Genomic DNA, 17,553 nt, shown 5'->3' with positions numbered 1-17,553 from the left:
AAAAAAAAAGAAAAGCCGTTATAAACGCGTTTGACTCCATTTCCCAGAATCCTTTGCTCTGTAAGTGATGTCAGCTGACTGTTATGAGGAGAGCTTGTTATGCTAATGTTTACAACCATTAAAACTCGCAACGATTTCCGTGTGACAGCAGCGATTTCGTCCATGTCGGTGCACAACATGAAGTAGCAAATAAATAATGTAAAGCAAATAAATGACCACTTTATACATTCAGGTAAGAAAACGTTTATTTTATTACGTTTTGTTAACCACGACGCTCGATCGAGCTCGCTAGCGCTAAGCTAGCTAGCGACTCTGTTTACATTAAATAAACAAACGAGCTGAAACCGAAATCCCTCCGTGGAGCTAAATTTAAGCTCGTTTTCAGACATTTTATTTACTTTTAGTCCTCTTACCGACCTTCAGATGGAGGGAACAGTTTGACAGCTGAGACAAAAACAGAAGTTTCTGATATTTCCTCGATTTTATTTAATGAGCTGCAGGTTTACTGTGACATTTTCAACTCATTTAGTGAGTTTTTTTGTTTTATTCAGTTAAATATATACTACAAGTTGACACAGTGTCCTGATAAAGTGAAACAAGGATGAAGCAGTTATTATAATACTAGCAGAAGTCTTAATTGGTCCTTTTTGTAATTTAAACTCCCATTAATCCAAATGAAACAACCAGATATGCCTACTATATACAGTCTGTATGACTTTAAAGTGTTCCAGGTTTTTATTTGTGCATCCTGAACGTCTCCTCAGCGTCCAAATGGAGTGGGTGTTCCTCATGAACCGGATGAGCTCTCAGGGCAGCTCTGCAGCCCAGCGGCGGCGGATGGCGCTGGGCGTGGTCATCCTCCTGCTGGTGGACGTCATCTGGGTGGCGTCCTCTGAGCTGACCTCGGTAAGGTGTCCTTACCATTTCCACTCCTGAGACAGGTCGTCCCAGAGAGACACAGGTCGTCCCAGAGAGAGACACAGGTCGTCCCGGAGAGACACAGGTCGTCCCAGAGAGACACAGGTTGTCCCAGAGAGACACAGGTCGTCCTAGAGAGACACAGGTCGTCCCAGAGAGACACAGGTTGTCCCAGAGAGAGACACAGGTCATCCCAGAGAGACACAGGTTGTCCCAGAGAGAGACACAGGTCATCCCAGAGAGACACAGGTTGTCCCAGAGAGAGACACAGGTCATCCCAGAGAGACACAGGTTGTCCCAGAGAGACACAGGTCATCCCAGAGAGACACAGGTCGTCCCCGCTTCAGTAGACACAGGTTGTCTCAGTTGGACACAGGGATTGTCTTTAAACCTGTGAACTTGATGAGTTTGGTTTTCCTGACAGAAAGTTTCTTAACGTCTTGTGTCTCTCTCAGGTGTCTCTCATGTCTCAGAGCTGGTTCCTCTTATCTGTCCTCTCGGAGTGTCCCACAGTTTCAGACTCTTCTCGTCCTCCTCAGCAGCTGAGCTCCGATGATTCTGTCAAAGATCGAAGAGTCAGACTCAGAGATTATTCTGAGGCTGCGTCTAAATCTCCTCCATTCATTCACCGCCATCATTGTGTGAATGAATGAATGAGTGAATGAATGAATGTGTGTCCTGGGACTACATAAAGGTCTACAAGTGCACACCATTTACCGTTTATAATAATCCAAAAATATCTCTGTGAAGCCTCTCAGACCCTCTGGTTTTATGAGAGTTAAGCATGAAAAGCTGAGTCAGTCAGACACGGCGGTGGCAGCATCATTATGAGGTATTTAGCAGCGCGTCGCTCGTTGGCGTAAAAAATACGAGGTGAACTGTGTGAATATTTGACAGCCTATGACCAAATATTTACCTGTTTTTGTGAGACGAAGCTGAAGGTCGTCATAGCACAAAAAGAAAACCGCTGAAAGGAGCCGAGGTGGAACACGCCCAGCGGCGTAAACGTTTCTTCTTCTTCTTCTCCTGCAGTACATCTTCAGGCGTCAGGACTACAACAAACCCTTCTTCAGCACCTTCACCAAGACGTCCATGTTCGTCCTCTACCTGCTGGGCTTCCTGCTGTGGCGGCCCTGGAGGCAGCAGTGCACCGGCACGTTGAAGCGCCGCCACTCCGCCTTCGTAAGTGAAACGCTCGCCGCGACCCCGTGACCCCGTTCAGCCAGGCAACCGGGGCCAATTCAGACCCGTTTCCTAAAGATTAAATCCAAAATTTTCTCCTGCAGTTTGCTGACGCCGAAGCCTACTTTGCGCCCTGCACCAACGACAGCACCGTGAACAACTGTTTGGTTTGTAGTTTTAGCTTAAATTAAAAAAAAAAAACGTGACTTTAATGATAAAGTTTAACGTTTTGGCGCCGCCGGGAGCTGATCGCTGTTTGTGTCCGAGCAGAGCGAGCCGCTGTACGTCCCGGTGAAGTTCCAGGACGTCCTGACCGACTCCTCCGAGTGTTTGAACGGAGACTGTGATTACTGTGAGTAGTTAGAGTTTAACAAGCAGCCGAAGCGACGCTGGAGAGCAGAGCGGGTCACAGCTGCTCCACAACCATGTGACACACTGACAGAGATGATCAGAGAACCACCTCTGCTGCTGCAGCGGTTATTATCTCCTCTGAGGTTTAATTTAACTGGTTTTCTAACCTCAACAGGGCCAGATTGGTTTTATTTTCTTTTATCTTTAAATTAAGAATCAGTTTGATCCAGTTTTCACCAGCAGGGGGCAGCATTCATCAATAAAAATAACAACTTTTAAGCTCTTATTTGAGTGAAATTTGTCTAAATAAATCATCAAAATCCTCAGACTTTACTCTGTTTGACGGATAAGTTTAAATATTATAATTTGTAAGCCGCAGCTTGTGGCTGTGATGTAAAATTATGGTTTAAATCTCAATAATTTGACGTCTAAGTGTTTGTTTTTGTCTGTAAAACGGTGGGATTTTATTATTTCTTCTCACATCGTTCCGTTAAGTTCTCCGTTTTCTGTTTTTTAAAATAAAGCCGGTTTTCCTTCAGCCTCCAAGAAGCAGCGGGTGCGTTTCAGTAACATCATGGAGGTCCGGCAGCTGCCCTCCGCTCAGGCCCTCGAGGCCAAGCTGTCCCGGATGTCCTACCCCGCCGCCAAGGACCACGAGGCCATGCTGCGCAGCGTGGGCAAGCTGACCATCAGCGACGTGGCCAAGATCAGCTTCTTCTTCTGCTTCGTGGTGAGTAAACTCGACCACGCCCCCCCTGAGAGAAGCTGCGCCGGATGAAAAGGTCACTTCCTGTTCGTCTTCCAGTGGTTCCTGGCTAACCTGTCCTACCAGGAGGCGCTGTCCGACGCGCAGGTTGCCATCGTCAACATCCTGTCGTCCACCTCAGGTGAGCGGCTCGAGCCTTTCTGCTCAGTCTGAGTCGTGTTTCGTGGTCGATGATCCCTCCGCCACGCTGCTCTCTCCCTCAGGTCTCTTCACGCTCATCCTGGCGGCCATCTTTCCCAGCAACAGCAGCGACCGCTTCACGCTGTCCAAGCTGCTGGCCGTGGCGCTGAGGTGGGTGAGGCGCCGCCGCTGCCGTCCTTTCAGAAACGCGCCGCCGCCTGACGTGTTCTCGTGTCTTTCCTTTCAGCATCGGAGGGGTGTCCCTCGTGAGTCTGTCTAGCATGGACAGCCCCGATGACAAAGGTGTGATAGGTAACCACGGCGACGACTGATCCGTTTGTTCTTATTTGTTTTGTTTTTGTGAAACTGACTGAGCCGTGTCCGAAGGCTCCCTGTGGTCCCTGATCGGGGCGGTCCTGTACGCCGTCTACATCGTCATGATCAAGAGACGGGTGGACCGGGAGGACAAGCTGGACATCCCCATGTTTTTTGGTGAGGACAGGACTGTGCAGAAGTCTTAATCCTTCTTTTATCACCTGGGTTTTTACCTCCTGCAGACTTATTATTTTAGCTGCTCAAACATCAAAACCTTCGGCTCGTTCAGGCTGCTGGGATTTGTAGTTTTTGTCACTTTTAGTTATTTTTTTAAATCAAATCCACAGAAACACGTGAAGCTTCTCTTTGAAACCTTCAGCTGCTGCCTCTTCTGCTACTTTAGCTTTTAGCTGGCATTTTAATACTTTAGTTGCTTTTAATTTTAGCTAACTTTTACGTTTTAGCTGCATTTTGTTGTGTTTAGGTTTTATCTTCATTTCTGCTACTTTTCATTACCAGTATGCTATTTTTAGCTCTTTTCCTTCTTTAGCTTTTAGCTAGCCTTTGGTGTTGTTAGCCTTGAAGTAGCATTTAGCAAAGATTAGCTTGTAGCTAGCTTTACTTTTAGCTGGTAATTCCCTACTTTTGGCTTCTAGCTATCCTTCTGCTACTTTAGCTTTTAGCTAGCCATTTGATACTTTTAGCGAGACTTTAGTTGCTTTAATTTTAGCTAACTTTGACTTTTTAGCTGCTTTTTGTTGTGTTTCGGTTTCACTGACATTTGTTGAACTTTTCATTATCAATAGGCTACTTTTAGCTCATAGCTAGTTTTTAGATACTTTCAGCTAGCCATTTGCTACTTTTAACTAGAATTTAGCTACTTTAGCTTTTAGCTACTCTTTGGTGTTGTTAGCCTTTACGTATCATTCAGTAACATTTAGCTTTTAGCCTACCACTTGCTACTTTTAGCTGGTGTTTAGCTACTTTTGGCTTTTAGGTACCCTTTCGCAACTTTCTGTTTTAGCTACCCTTCTGCTACTTTATCTTTTAGCTAGCCTTCGGTGTTTTAGCCTTTAGGTAACTTTTAGCCTTTTTGTCTTTAGGTATCATTTAGTAACATTTAGCTTTTATTAGCCACTTGCTACTTTTAGCTGGTAATTCTCTACTTTTGGCTTCTAGCTATCCTTCTGCTACTTTAGCTTTTAGCTTTCGTTTTGCTTCTTGTAGCTGTAGCAGCTGAGTTTCAGCTGAATATCTCAGGTCTTTAGTTTTTAGTTTCTCCTTCTTTTAGTCGTCTGAAGGAGGTTTCGGTTCGTGCTCCTTCGGGTTGTAGATTTGGACCTTCGGCTGCTGTTTAGCGCCGAGGTAACGGGTGGCGGCGGCGGTTTTGTCTGTGTCTCCAGGGTTCGTGGGTTTGTTCAACCTGCTGCTGCTGTGGCCCGGCTTCCTCCTGCTCCACTACACCGGCTTCGAGGCCTTCGAGCTCCCCAGCCAGCTGGTTTGGACCTACATCCTGATCAACGGCCTCATCGGGACGGTTCTGTCCGAGTTCCTCTGGCTCTGGTCCGTCTTTCCTCCGGATCTGTGGGCCTCGAACCCGTGACAGTAACAAGTAAAATGTCTGTTTTTTCCTCCGTCAGGGGCTGCTTCCTCACGTCGTCGCTCATCGGGACTCTGGCTCTCAGCCTCACCATCCCGCTCTCCATCCTGGCAGATATCTGCCTGCAGAAGGTACGACTCGCTCCTGGGGGGGTTCATTCCACCGGTTGGGTCTGAATCCCCCCCCCTCCCTCCTCCGCTTCTCGGCAGGTGCGTTTCTCGTGGTTGTTCTTCGCCGGGGCGGTTCCCGTCTTCCTCTCCTTCTTCATCGCCGCCCTCCTGTGTCACTACAACAACTGGGACCCGGTTCTGGTCGGGCTGAGGAGGCTGTACGCTTTCATGTTCAGGAAACATCGCATCCAGAGGTACGAACAGACGGACCGGCTGCTTCTTACCTGAAACCAGGTTTCAGTTTCAGCTCAGTGCTGGTTTCTTCTCTCCTTACCCTCTGGAACCTGGTCTTCCTCCAGGAGCTTTAACCCTAAACGTGGACGAACGTGGAGAACCGTTGTCCTCCTGTAGTTCGCTGAGTTATCGCCAGGATTTCAAACCGTCACGGCTCGCTGGTCTCAGACAGACATCAGAGAGGAAATTAAAGTTTTGTTTTGTTTTGTCTCGCCACCACGTGACCACGAACCAACTTCTTGACGTCTTATGGATCATGATGGAGCCTTTAGCGCCCCGGCTTCTCACTCGACTGTTGGACTCAGAACCTCTCTGGGTCCAGTTCGTCATCAGCTTCGTTCTCCAGTGAACGCTGCTTTCTGTTTGTGTGATTATAATGAGGAGGTTTGTCAAGATGGCGACGGTGGCGATGTTGATGATGATGACGATGATGATGATGATGATGATGATGATGATGATGATGATGGACTCTTTCTTTTACCTGTTTTCCAGACTGTCAGACGACAGCGAGCAGTGTGAAAGCCTTATTCCTCTGAACACCGTTTCTCCTCACGAAGGAAGCTTCTGCTCGTGATCCAGAGGTTCGATTAAACGTAAGTGACGGCTCAGGTCCCCCTGACCCCTGACCTATGACCCCTGACATCTGACCACTGACTCATGACCTAGTACGTCTGACCCGTGACCCCATGACGTCTGACCCCTGACTTCTGACCCTGACCTCTGACCCCTGACTTTGAGGTTTAAAATCAAAATCCCGTCCGACCGGTTGGCGCTCGGCGCGCCCGATGGGGACGACTCTCAGCTACCACCACACCGGTCGAACATTTACAAACTTATTTCTGGAAACCTGAAAGAAAAGTTCACGTTTTTGTGTTTTAAGTCAGCAAAATAAAAACCTTCTAAAATTTAATAAAGAATTAAAACAGGAAAATATTTCTTAGTGTAAAAACGAATAAAACTGACGTCCAAACACTTTAAATTACAGACGTTTTAATGTTAAAAATGGCCTCAAACCAAAAACACAAACATGATTCTTGTGGTCCAGTTGCATTGTGGGTAAAGTTAAATAAATAAACCAAAATCCTACATTTATTGATTTATTTACTGTTAAATATTAAACACAGGGACGATGTGCGTCATCAGGGGAGACTTTAGCAACAGAAATTATAAAAAAAAGATAAAAAAATAAACATTTTATTTTCTGAAACCTGATTAATTTGTTTGAAAACGTTGATTCTGATCAAATATTGTTGAATAAATCTAATAAACAGACGAGCTCACAGTTGGAGCCTTTAAAATAATTTAAAATAAGAATAAAAGTTTCAATCAGAGATAAATTGAAATGTCAGAAACATCTGTGTTCATGTTTTGTTTCTCCTCCCTGAAGGTCGATGGAGCCACCGAGCCGGACGTTTCCACCCGAGTGCCTCCGTTTATTTATTTATTTACAAACAAACAAACGGTCCTTATTTAATGCCCCGCCCACCTCGCTGCCGGTACGACTCGCTGCTGGTTCTCGTTCAAACTGACACTACGTTCTCCTGGTTCTGGTTCTGTGAAGCCAGGCCGTTCGGATCAGCTCTCGAAGGATTTTTTTTTTTTTAGTTACAGATTTCTGAAAGCTGCTTTAAATCGTGAGCAGAAATCTGTTTTTTCCCTCGGCGAGGGCGGAACCCGTTTGTCTCCGGTTCTCCGGTTCCACGTCGTTTTAAATTTGTCCTTTAACAGTTTATTTGAAGCGTTTTCATCCCGGGTGGAATGGTTTTAAAACACGTTTTATTTATCAGAGAGTTCCTCTGATCTGAATAACCCCGCCCCCCCTGGTTAAATGTCCCTCAGCAGGTGTCCCCTGGTCCTCAGGCTGTCTGTCTCCATCAACCAGCTGATCTTTGACTCTTCTCGGTGGAGTTCAGTCAGACTGGTTGGTTTCCTGGACACAGAACCGAGTCTTTAATCCGGTTTAATCCGGTCTTTGAGAAGACTTTGTCCTGTTGGACCCAACTGTGTCCTCGTCTCAGGCGTCCAGCTGCTGGTTTGAGGTGAAGATGAAGAGTTTGGACGTAGTCCTCCTCACTTAGTCCCTCACCATGATGCTGCCACCACCATGCCTGACAGGTGCTTCAGTGTTCTCAGCTCTGAAAGCCTCACCTTGTCTCCTCCAAATGTCCTTCTTGTCTTTGTGTCCAAACAGCTCAGTCTTTGTCTCTTCTGACCATCAGACTTTACACCAGAAGACATTTGTCTCGTCCATCTGTCTGTGTTGGAGCTTCTTTCTTGGTCCTCGGAGTCCATGATGATGAAAAACTGGCTCCACTGGTGGACGGGGACACCTGTTGACATGGACACTGGTGGACAGGGACACCTGTTGACATGGACACTGGTGGACAGGGACACCTGTGGACACGGACACCAGTGTTCCAGCAGGTTCCGGCTCACGGCAGCCTTGAGTCTCGGTGGTTCCTCGGTTCTTCCTGAACATCAGACCCAGTTTTCTTCCTGAGGGGGGGACAGGGGGACAGTTTGGGTCCTCCAGACTTTGACAAAGTGGACACGCAGCAGATCGATGTCACGTAAAGTTTGTTTAAACGGACGAACCTGATCGACAGTTCTCCTCCTTGGACCTCCACATGTGTTCTGAGTTCTGGTCAGTCCAAAGTCACCAACAGGAAGTTAGCCGGCCCCGTCAGATTAAAAGACCTTCCAGAACCACGGGCGGAAGTTGTGTTTTTAAAAACCGTCTCCACCCGGAAACAGAACGGCTCAAAGAATTCGTTAACGGCTCCAGATTTACGACGGTCGTTGATCGTTCCACCCGGGACCATCCTCTGTGTTATTTTATTTTATTTTCCTCAAACCGACGGCGTGAAGGCTTTAAATCCCTCAGAAGATCAGTTTCCTCGGTTCCTCTGGTTCTTCGTGGAGCTGTAATGTGATGAAGCGGCAGAAGAAGAAGAGTAAACCCAGAAAATGAGCTTCTTGAGGGAGGAATAAAAAGTTGCACTTTCTGTTTCTGCTTCGGTTGAGGAAATCTTATTTTTTTGGGCGGTTTCCTGTTTTCCTAAAGAGTTTTTTCTTCTTTAAACGGTGCTTGTGGAACCATGTTCATGATTATTTTCCGTCTCAGGTTCTTTGTTCTTGTTTTTGTTGTCTGAGCACTTTTTTTTTTTTGGGGGGGGGTCTTTTTGTGTCCATAATGAAGACGTTCTACAATCTAAACGAGGCCAGACGGCCTTCGATAGTAACTGTCCTTTTATCGAGCAGCTCTTGAATAATCTGTTTATTTTTGAGTCTGTTTTCATACTTCGAAGCATTATTATTATTATTAAAACATATCTTTCTACAGTTTTGTGTCAGCTGGTGTTTGTAACCCACAACAACAAATGTTTAGCTTCACATAATTCAAATTAAAGTTTCATTTATCAGTTAAGGTGACCGAGCCACAAAATGTTTCTGGACCTTAAAACAGACAAAAGCCGAACGGTCTTCGCTCAACTCGCCTGCTTCACTGTAACGCGCCAGGATTACAGTAAAGCATGGTGGAGGTAGCATCATGCTGTGGGGACACTAACAAGGCTCAACATTAAATTAGGGAAGCCGCGTAGATGAGACCGGTGAACGTCTTACAGAGCAGCTGTGGGAGTCCAGATTAAACGGAGCTGAAAGGTCAGCAGTGACTCCGTTTCAACTCGAACTCAGGAAAATAATCTGGAATAAAAATAATCTGAGGAGTCCGGCAGGCAGCAGATGTTCTGAGGCTCCTTTATGAGACAAACCACAAGTAAATGGTGGCAATGCAGCTTTAAGGGGTTAAATCATGCTGATCCTGGTCCCGGAGGACCGCCGTCCTGGATGTCTTAGACCAGAATAGTCTGATCCTGGTCCTGGGGGACAGTCCTGGATGTCTTAGACCAGGGGTGTCCAATCCTGGTCCTGGAGGACCCCCGTCCTGCACATCTTAGACCAGAAGAGTCTGACCCTGGTCCCGGAGGACCGCCGACCTGGACATCTTAACCAGGAGAGTCTGATCCTGGTCCCAGAGGACCACTGTCCCAGACGTCTTAGACCAGGGGTGTCCGATCTTCTCTGCTTCTCCACACCTGGTCCAGGTGTGGAGAAGCAGAGGTTTCTGCAGAACTTGAGGAAAAAGCTGAAGAGATAACTCAGGTGTTTTGGATATTCTCCAAATTTAGAAATATGCAATAAAAAAGCTAATTTCCTTTATTAAATACATAAATGTATAAGACTAAAACTGATATTCTCCGAGATTGTACACACTAGAAAGTGCTGGGTTATTTTGGTAACTGGGTTAGTTGTTGGGTCGGTTGGACCAAACATTGGGTCAGAAGGTTTGACAGTAAATCCAAACTCACATCAGGCTGAGCCCTGAAGAAAAGTAACATATTTTTACTGCATCTTCTGAACTTCATGAACTCCTAGTTAGTTCTTTTCTTCATTTTTGTCTCTAACTGATCCCAGAAGAAAACTACTCAAACTTTATACATCTCATTTGCAAACATTCGGCTGTAATCTGCAATGAAGCTTGAAGTAAAAATGTCTGTGTCAACAGAAGGCCCATTAATGCTGATAAGAGCCGAAACCTCCGGCTGAACTCGCTGCCTGTGGTGGTGTTTAATGTTTAACCGCCCGGCCCTCTACGAGAGGGAGGAGGTATCTGTGGGACGTAAATGTTGGCGAACTCTTTGCTCAGACAGGAGGTGAAACCAACCGATGATCCACCGGGACTTCGCCGGATCTCAAACGTTCATCGAGACTGGGGGAAGACGGCGCAGAACTCGGCGAGAAAGGCCGGACATGTTGAGCTGTTAGGTCAGTGAGTATGAAAACCCAAACTGAAAGTGCAGGAGGTTCTTTAAGAGTGAGAAACGAGTCTGTTTGTCTTCGACCCTTGGAGAATCTGGGACAGTTTCATCCACAGAAAAGTCCTTAGTTTTAGTTGTGACCTTGTAAAGAAAGTGTCTCCTTGGCTCAGATCGGAGGGACTGCGCCCGGAACAGCTGATAAGATAACCAATACCAGGAAAATCTTGGCTCGCCACTCCGTAATCATGGACGGGGAAAATGATACGGCTGAACGCCCAAACTGGAAAGAACTTGAACCCAGCTATCCGGTCAAAATCTTCATGACTGTCCTCTACAGCCTCATGCTGGTGACGGGCATTGTGGGTAATTTGGTCACCATCAGAGTGACACAGGTGCTGAAGGACAACGGCTACCTGCAGAAGAAAGTGACAGACCACATGGTCAGCCTGGCGAGCTCCGACCTGTTGGTGCTCCTCATCGGCATGCCCGTGGAGCTCTTCAGCGTCATCTGGTTCCCCTTCACCGCCGCGTCCGGCGACGCCTCCTGCAAGATCTACAAGTTCCTGTTTGAGCTTTGCAGCTACGCCACCATCCTCAACGTGGCCACGCTGAGCTTCGAGCGCTATGTCGCCATCTGCCACCCCTTCCACTATAAAACCCTGAGTGAGAGGCGAACCTCCGCCCTCATCGCCTTCGCCTGGGTGGTGTCCGTCCTGGTGGCCCTGCCGCTGCTGTTTTCCACCGGAACGCAGGGCTACATACCGACCCGAGAAAACCAACCGGTCTCCAATCTGACCTTCTGCACCAACCTGAGGGAGCACTGGGTGATGTACAGGACCAGCATCTTCGTGGCGTTCATCGTCTACCTGATGGTGTTGGTCTGCGTGGGGTTCATGTGCCGGGCGATGATCCTGGTCCTGAGGAAACCTTTGGGATCCCTGGAGAAAAGCACCAATGGGGTTCAACCACCCTCCAAGCACGAAAGCTCAACGGTCAAGTCAGCGAGGAAGCAGACCATCATTTTCCTGGGTAAGTTGGTTTATTATCTCACCGTTTCTAAAACAAACGCGTTTAATTTTGGACTTTGTGCCATTTTTACTCTATCTCTGGAAGGGAAGTCGTCTAAAAGCGGTTGTTTAGACTTCTAGTTTGTGTCCGTAGAAGCAATAAACAATATCTTTAGTCCAAATTAATTCATAAGCACGTTCAAACGACCACAAACGAGCAAAGTGTGGTACGGAACAAAAAAAGAAGACAAACTAAATGAAAACCAGTGAGGTTCGGTTTCTAAAGCACCATTAGTTTATGTTAGCGGCCAGATGCTAATAAAGGTTAGCATCATGTAAAAACCCAGATGTTGGGTCAGTAAGCCTCACTTGAATTGAACAAACCTGTCATTTTAACCTAACCAGGGAGAAAACTTAACCCGGTTTGTTGAGTCAAACTGGTAACCTGCTGAGTTAAAACTAACCCGGGTTGACCCGGTCCAAATTGGACCCAACGCTGGGCTACAAATGAGCCACTTTTAGTGTGCACAGCAGTAAGACAAGTAGTTTTTTTTTATCATGAATATGTATTTGGACATGAATGTCCTCCTGCAATCAGGAGGTGCTGCAGCACCCTCCCAACCCCTGCTTCCTATGGCTTTTGATGTAATGTAAAACTGATGCAGGTTTATTTTGAGACCGGATTGTTTTAAGACAACAGAAATCCACTTTTCTCTTGGTCCCGCTCGGTTGTTCAAAGATCTGTCCACAGCAGGTAAGATACTCGTTAATCCTTTCACTTCAAAAGATCTGAACCAGGACCAGAAACAAAGACTCTTCTCCAAAAACACAGACCTACAGTAAAATCCTGAGGATAAAAAAAATAACGAGACAAGAACCAACAGAAAGCGAATCCTTTCCTGAAGCAGTCGGGTGTTTAATGGCTTTTAAAACAGACAATAGTTTCCCGACTCCAATTTAAAAGAAGAAGAAGTCATAAGAGATTCTGCGGCGTGCAGAAGCTGCGAGCACCGATGTGGACAGAAGACAGGACTCCAGCGGTGCAGGACCTTCGTCTTGGTCCGCTGGACATCAGCCAGGGTTGGACTCTGAGACGTGAGCCGAGACAAAATTGAAAAATCAAACTTGTTAGCTGTACAAACGGCAAATTTCCCAGGCTGCCACAGCCGTTGGATCACTCTTATAAAACACAAACTTTATCTATAATTAAAAATAAAAACAGTTTTGATCATAAAGATGTAATAACTGAGAACCTGACAGAAACTCTGAGCCAGAAACCAAAACCAGCTCTGGAATTGTTTGTTCCCTCCAGAAACATCACTTTGTGTTTGCAGGGTATAGATTTTTAAACCTGGTATTTGCTGATGGAGCTACAGAGTCAAGGGAAGGTTTTATTTTTATTCTTTTCCTGGTTTCTGATCGGTTCTGACGTCCGGGTCCGGTGAGGTTAGATCCGGTTTGGTCCGGTTTTCTCTGTCCTTTTAGTTTTTGACTTTTATAACAAGTTTCTGCTGTTTTCAGTTCACCTTGTGTTTGCGGTTGAGTTTTCTGTGTGAATCTGCTCTGATTGGTCAGCCTGAAGCCCCGCCCACATTTCCAGCTTCTCTCAATTTGAAATCGAGGAGTTTAATTGGACGGAGAGTTAGGACACGCCCCCCTCCGAGTGCAGGATGAGTCAATAGTTTTTAAAAACACTTTTTAACGGAAACTGAAAAATACAAACAAGAACTTATCGAACTTATTAAGCTCTTATCTTTAATTAAATTAAATTAAATCTCAGTTTGTTGCTCAGAATCAGCTGATTAACGTGTAAAAACATCTTTTCTTTCGCCTCGGATCCGTCAGTTTCGAGCTCTTGGAGGAAACAAGGAACTCTCAGAAGTGCAGAAATGATATTTCAACATCAAACCGGACTTCAGAATGTCTGGGAGCGAAACCGGATCAGTATGCATTAAAACCCGCTGTTTGTTTCCAGCTGTTATTGCTGTTCTCAGGTCTGTTTATTGGCGCCGTCCGTCCTCCGGCGATGAAAACGCCATCATGGTTCCAACGCCAGGAGGTGAGGAGCTTCTTTTTAACCTGAAGAAACCCGAAGTAAACGAATAAATTAAAAAAAGGCAAAGTTTTACTGAGATTATTGTTTTTTTTAATTAATCAGGCAGGTGTTATGAGCTGAAGGTGGGATAGTCTCCCCGTCTCCTCGCTGTAATAACAACACACTAGAATATTGATGAACGTATTAATATTGATGAGGACAGATATGAGCCGATTCTGCGGCTCTCATATGAGTCCCGCTTTAATTCGGGGATGTCTCAACATTTAGGGCGTCTGAATTCAAAATGTCCGACTTTTTCAATCCTTCGTGCTTCAACCTGAAAAACTGAGCGCCGAACGTCGGCTGACATTCGTTGAAACAAGAAGCTGAAGGTAGCAGGACGGCTAAAAGCTAAAGAAAAAAGGCCAAGTGTTAGGTAAAAGCTGTAAAAGGTGAGCTAAAAGAATCAAAAGGCTAGTAAAAGCTAAGAGTAAAAACTAGCTAAAAGCAGCTAAAGGTGAGCTAAGAGCAGCAAAAGCTAGCTGAAAGTATTAAAAGACTAGAGGAAACCAGGAGTAAACAAAACTTTAGCTAAAAGCAGCAGCTAAAAGCTGCTTTTACAATCAAAAGCCAAGCTAAGCGCTAAAGGTGGCAAAAGGCTAATTCAAAGCTATAAATATCAACACGCTGGGTCAAAGGTAAAAGTAGCGAAAGGCTAACTCGAAGCCAAAAATGGCAAAAAACAGGCTAAAAGCTAAAAGTAGAAAAAGTTAGCTAAAAGGTAAAAATAGCAAAAGGTTATCTAAAAGTAGCGAAAAGCTAGCTATAAGCTAGAAACAGCTAAAGCCAGGCTAACTTAAAGTTGTAAAAGGCTAGTTAAAAGCTAAAAGTAGTAAAAGTCTAGCTAGAACCCTAAAATAGCAAAAGACAGGCTAAAAGCTAAAAGTAGAAAAAAACTGGCTAAACGCTAAAAGTAGCAAAAGGCTATCTAGAAGCTAAAAACAGCAAAATACAGGCTAAAGGCTAAAAGTAAAAACTCAGCTGAAAGTATCAAAAGACTCGTGGGAACTAAGAGTTAACAGAACGTTTGGTAAAAGGAGCTAAAGGCTACGTTTACAATCAAAAGCTAAGCTAAATGCTAAAACTGTCAAAAGGCTAGGTAGAGCTAAAATGACCAAAATTGCAGCTAAAATCAATTTGAAAGTGAGCAGAAGTGGTGAGATTGTAAAAACGTTTGTAAAACTAAAACCAGTGAATCGTTGTGAACGTTTTAAATCAGGCAGCAGAGAACCGAACTCATCGCCATTAAAATAAACCCTGACATCCGTCACCATGTTTCCTCACCAGCCGACGCTCAGTCTGACTCAGGCGAACATCCAGACGCCGCTCAGTCTGCTCCTACTTTTACCTTAAAATAACTTTTAATCCTCCGTGACTTTGGAGCGTAATTAGGAGTGGAGAACATTGCTGTTAAGTTGCCCACACATCACATCCAGGACAAAAGGTTAATTGCTTTAGATCTTCGCTTCGCTCGCCGGGAGCCGGTGAAATGAATATTAATCCTGTTTTACCATCTGCTGCTGCTGTTTGGGCTGCGACCTTTGACCTCTACCAGCCATTTGTGATGTGAGCAAAGTGAGGAGGAGCGGATGTGATGGGAAGAATCTACGCAGGCAGCGTCGTTGATCCGAACACCTTCTTCTGTCAGGATGGCTGAGATTTCTGTCCCGGTTTTATCAGGAACGAGGTTCAGGTTCTGGAGGAGGTTTGAAGACCAACGGACCAGATCTTTACCTGAAGGGGTCATGGGAGGTTCCCTGTCTCCAAAGGTGTCCTGTGGATCTGGGGAAGGCTTACCTTAGTGTCCCCTGAGGCATTTTGTGGGGCTATGAGGTGCTAGGGTCACTTTTAGGGGTCATCCGGTCTCTGTGGGACCAAAACAAGAACTGTGTCCACATTCTTGGACTCTCTGATCCAACCTGTGGTCCTCATGGACAGGATAGGATCTCTGTCTGGTTTGAGGTCCCGTGTTTTTGTTTAGCAGATGATGTGGTTATTTTGGTGTCTTCAAGCCAGGACGAGAGTCAGCTCCTCGAAGTCCGAGACCGTGGTTCTCAACCAGAGGAAGGTAGTTCCCTGTCTCCAAAGGTGTCCTGTGGATCTGGGGAAGGCTAACCTTACTGTCCCCTGATGCATTTTGTGGGGCTATGAGGTGCTGGGGTCATCCAATCTCCAAAGTAAGAACTGTGTCCACATTCTTGGACTCTGCCAGGGCTGCCCCTGGTCTCTGATCCAACCTGTGGTCCTCATGGACAGGATGAGGTCTGGTTTGAGGTCTCCTGTTTGCCTTTAGCAGATGATGTGGTTATTTTGGTGTCTTCAAGCCAGGACAAGAGTCAGCTCCTCGAAGTCTGAAGCCGTGGTTCTCAACCAGAGGAAGGTGGTTCTCTCCGGGTCGGGGTGGGGGAGGGGGGGTGTCAGTCTTTGCCTGAAGCAAAGGAGTTCAAGTATCTGAGAGTCTTGTTCCTGGTTGAGACGGACCGACTGATCAGGGTCTCGTCATGTAATTAGGGTCGTGGTGAAGCTCTCAGTTTACTGGTCCATCTTCAACCTTCACCTGAGGTCCTGAGGGGTGGATCGTTTTTAGAAGAATCCTCGTAAACACGACACCGTTTCTAGAAATGTCTTCACCCACACAGACTGAAATCAACCCAAATGTACAAATGGTACAGTTTCAGGGCTCCTAAAACCCAGTTTCTGTTTTAGATACAACTAAAACCTTTGTCTTTTAATAAAAAACGTTCAGGCGAGGACAACAGAGGTGATCCAGATATCGATTATCAGATTGATCCGAGCTCGACGGGATCTTTTATTTCAGTTCCAGAAGTGCAACGAAAGGGAGAAAAGAGAAAAATAAACAAACATAAAGTAAAACTTGATGAATTCATCCTCCTAAAAGTAGTAAAACTGCTCTTATGTTGAACTGATCGGGTCAAGCAGCGGAGGAGACGTGATGTGTGTCTTCCTGTCCTCATCGGCCGCTCGGCGCCTCAGCCTGACCGTAGATCAGCAGGTACAGCAGCAGCACAATCACCACCCATCAGCCTCTCTTCTTCGGATCGATGGAGCTTATTTACAGTGCCGGGACAGAGATCCTGACTCCCCGTCAGCCGGTTCAGCCCACTCAGGTGGCCCCCGTCAGAGCCTTCCGGCTTTGAGTGTAAACCTTGGAGAAGATTTGTCTGCCTGAGCTTCATTACTCCTCCGGTCGAACCCTCTTATCTACGCTGAGCGACAGCAGGACGGTTCAGAGACGAGCTCCAGAACCCTGTGGCTCCAGAACCGAAGGCGAACCCTCGCTCACCTGGGAACAAAGAGCCAGCAGCGCCCTGCGTGCGTCTGACAATCATGTGAAACGTCGAAGTTTCGCAGGAAGTGGAAGGAGTGAAAGTTTGAGCCCAAAGGATTAAAATAAACTTCCTAAAACGTCTCGGTTAAAAGCACAAAATGAGATAAAAAACGTGAATAAACTGAGCGAGCAGATGTTTAAAGAGGAAATTAAATCAAATATAAAAATAATAAAATAACGGGTTTCAAGTTTTTCTTTGAGTTAAACGCCATCATAAAACCCTCCAGAGTTTGTTTCTCTGGTTTCAAACGTTAACGACTGGCTTTTAGAGGTTCTGTGGGCTGATTGTAGGCGGAGTTACCTCCTTAGAAAGAGGCGGGGCCAGCTGTGGCAGACTGCTGTAGGACGCTGAGGAAGTTACTGTCAACGTTTATCAGGGAAAATGGAGGCAGAAGAAGAAGAAAAGGAGCGCTTTGAGAACAGGTTTTTGTTTTTTGGTCTGGAGTGATGCTGTCGGGAACTGGAGCCCCACGTTTCACCAGAGGAACCCCCGAGCTTTACGATGATGTCACACAGTCTGAGGTGGTCAGACAGCGGAAGGCGGCCGGTGGCAGTCAGACGGTTGGAGGCGGAGGGTGGCGGTCGGACAGCGGGAGGCGGCTGATGGCGGTCGGACAATGAGAGGC

The 17,553-nt window shown here is 46.1% G+C and overlaps 2 protein-coding genes across 4 annotated transcripts in view; both read left to right on the top strand.

The window, feature by feature from the left end:
• The first annotated feature begins 58 nt into the window (after window positions 1–58).
• On the top strand, window positions 59–8,998 carry LOC108250768 (solute carrier family 35 member F5). 3 transcript variants are annotated; one of them, XM_017440799.3, is made up of 15 exons: window positions 59–232; window positions 765–906; window positions 1,951–2,100; window positions 2,205–2,267; window positions 2,371–2,452; window positions 2,991–3,181; window positions 3,257–3,338; window positions 3,421–3,508; window positions 3,585–3,649; window positions 3,725–3,829; window positions 5,056–5,215; window positions 5,293–5,383; window positions 5,462–5,616; window positions 6,149–6,249; window positions 7,044–8,998. In XM_017440799.3, the coding sequence occupies exons 2-14, from the start codon at window positions 772–774 to the stop codon at window positions 6,228–6,230; spliced, it is 1,449 nt and encodes a 482-aa protein (XP_017296288.1). In that variant the 5' UTR covers window positions 59–232; window positions 765–771; the 3' UTR covers window positions 6,231–6,249; window positions 7,044–8,998. The 3 variants fall into 3 exon arrangements, with proteins under 3 accessions (XP_017296288.1, XP_017296287.1, XP_017296286.1); XM_017440798.3 differs by having other exon boundaries at window positions 2,976–3,181; window positions 3,585–3,640; XM_017440797.3 differs by having other exon boundaries at window positions 2,976–3,181.
• Window positions 8,999–10,225: 1,227 nt separating this feature from the next.
• Window positions 10,226–17,553, top strand: part of gpr39 (G protein-coupled receptor 39) — an 18,904-nt gene continuing 11,576 nt past the window's right edge. The window contains exon 1 of the mRNA XM_037976172.1: window positions 10,226–11,505. Within this exon, the coding sequence (XP_037832100.1) occupies window positions 10,722–11,505 (784 nt within the window). The 5' untranslated portion in view covers window positions 10,226–10,721. The remainder of the gene's footprint in view (window positions 11,506–17,553) is intronic.

The sequence above is a fragment of the Kryptolebias marmoratus genome, linkage group LG6 (assembly GCF_001649575.2).
Source record: "Kryptolebias marmoratus isolate JLee-2015 linkage group LG6, ASM164957v2, whole genome shotgun sequence".
NCBI lineage: Eukaryota > Metazoa > Chordata > Actinopteri > Cyprinodontiformes > Rivulidae > Kryptolebias > Kryptolebias marmoratus.
Note: the sequence above shows the minus strand (reverse complement) of the source record. Positions and strands in the feature narration are given on the sequence as shown.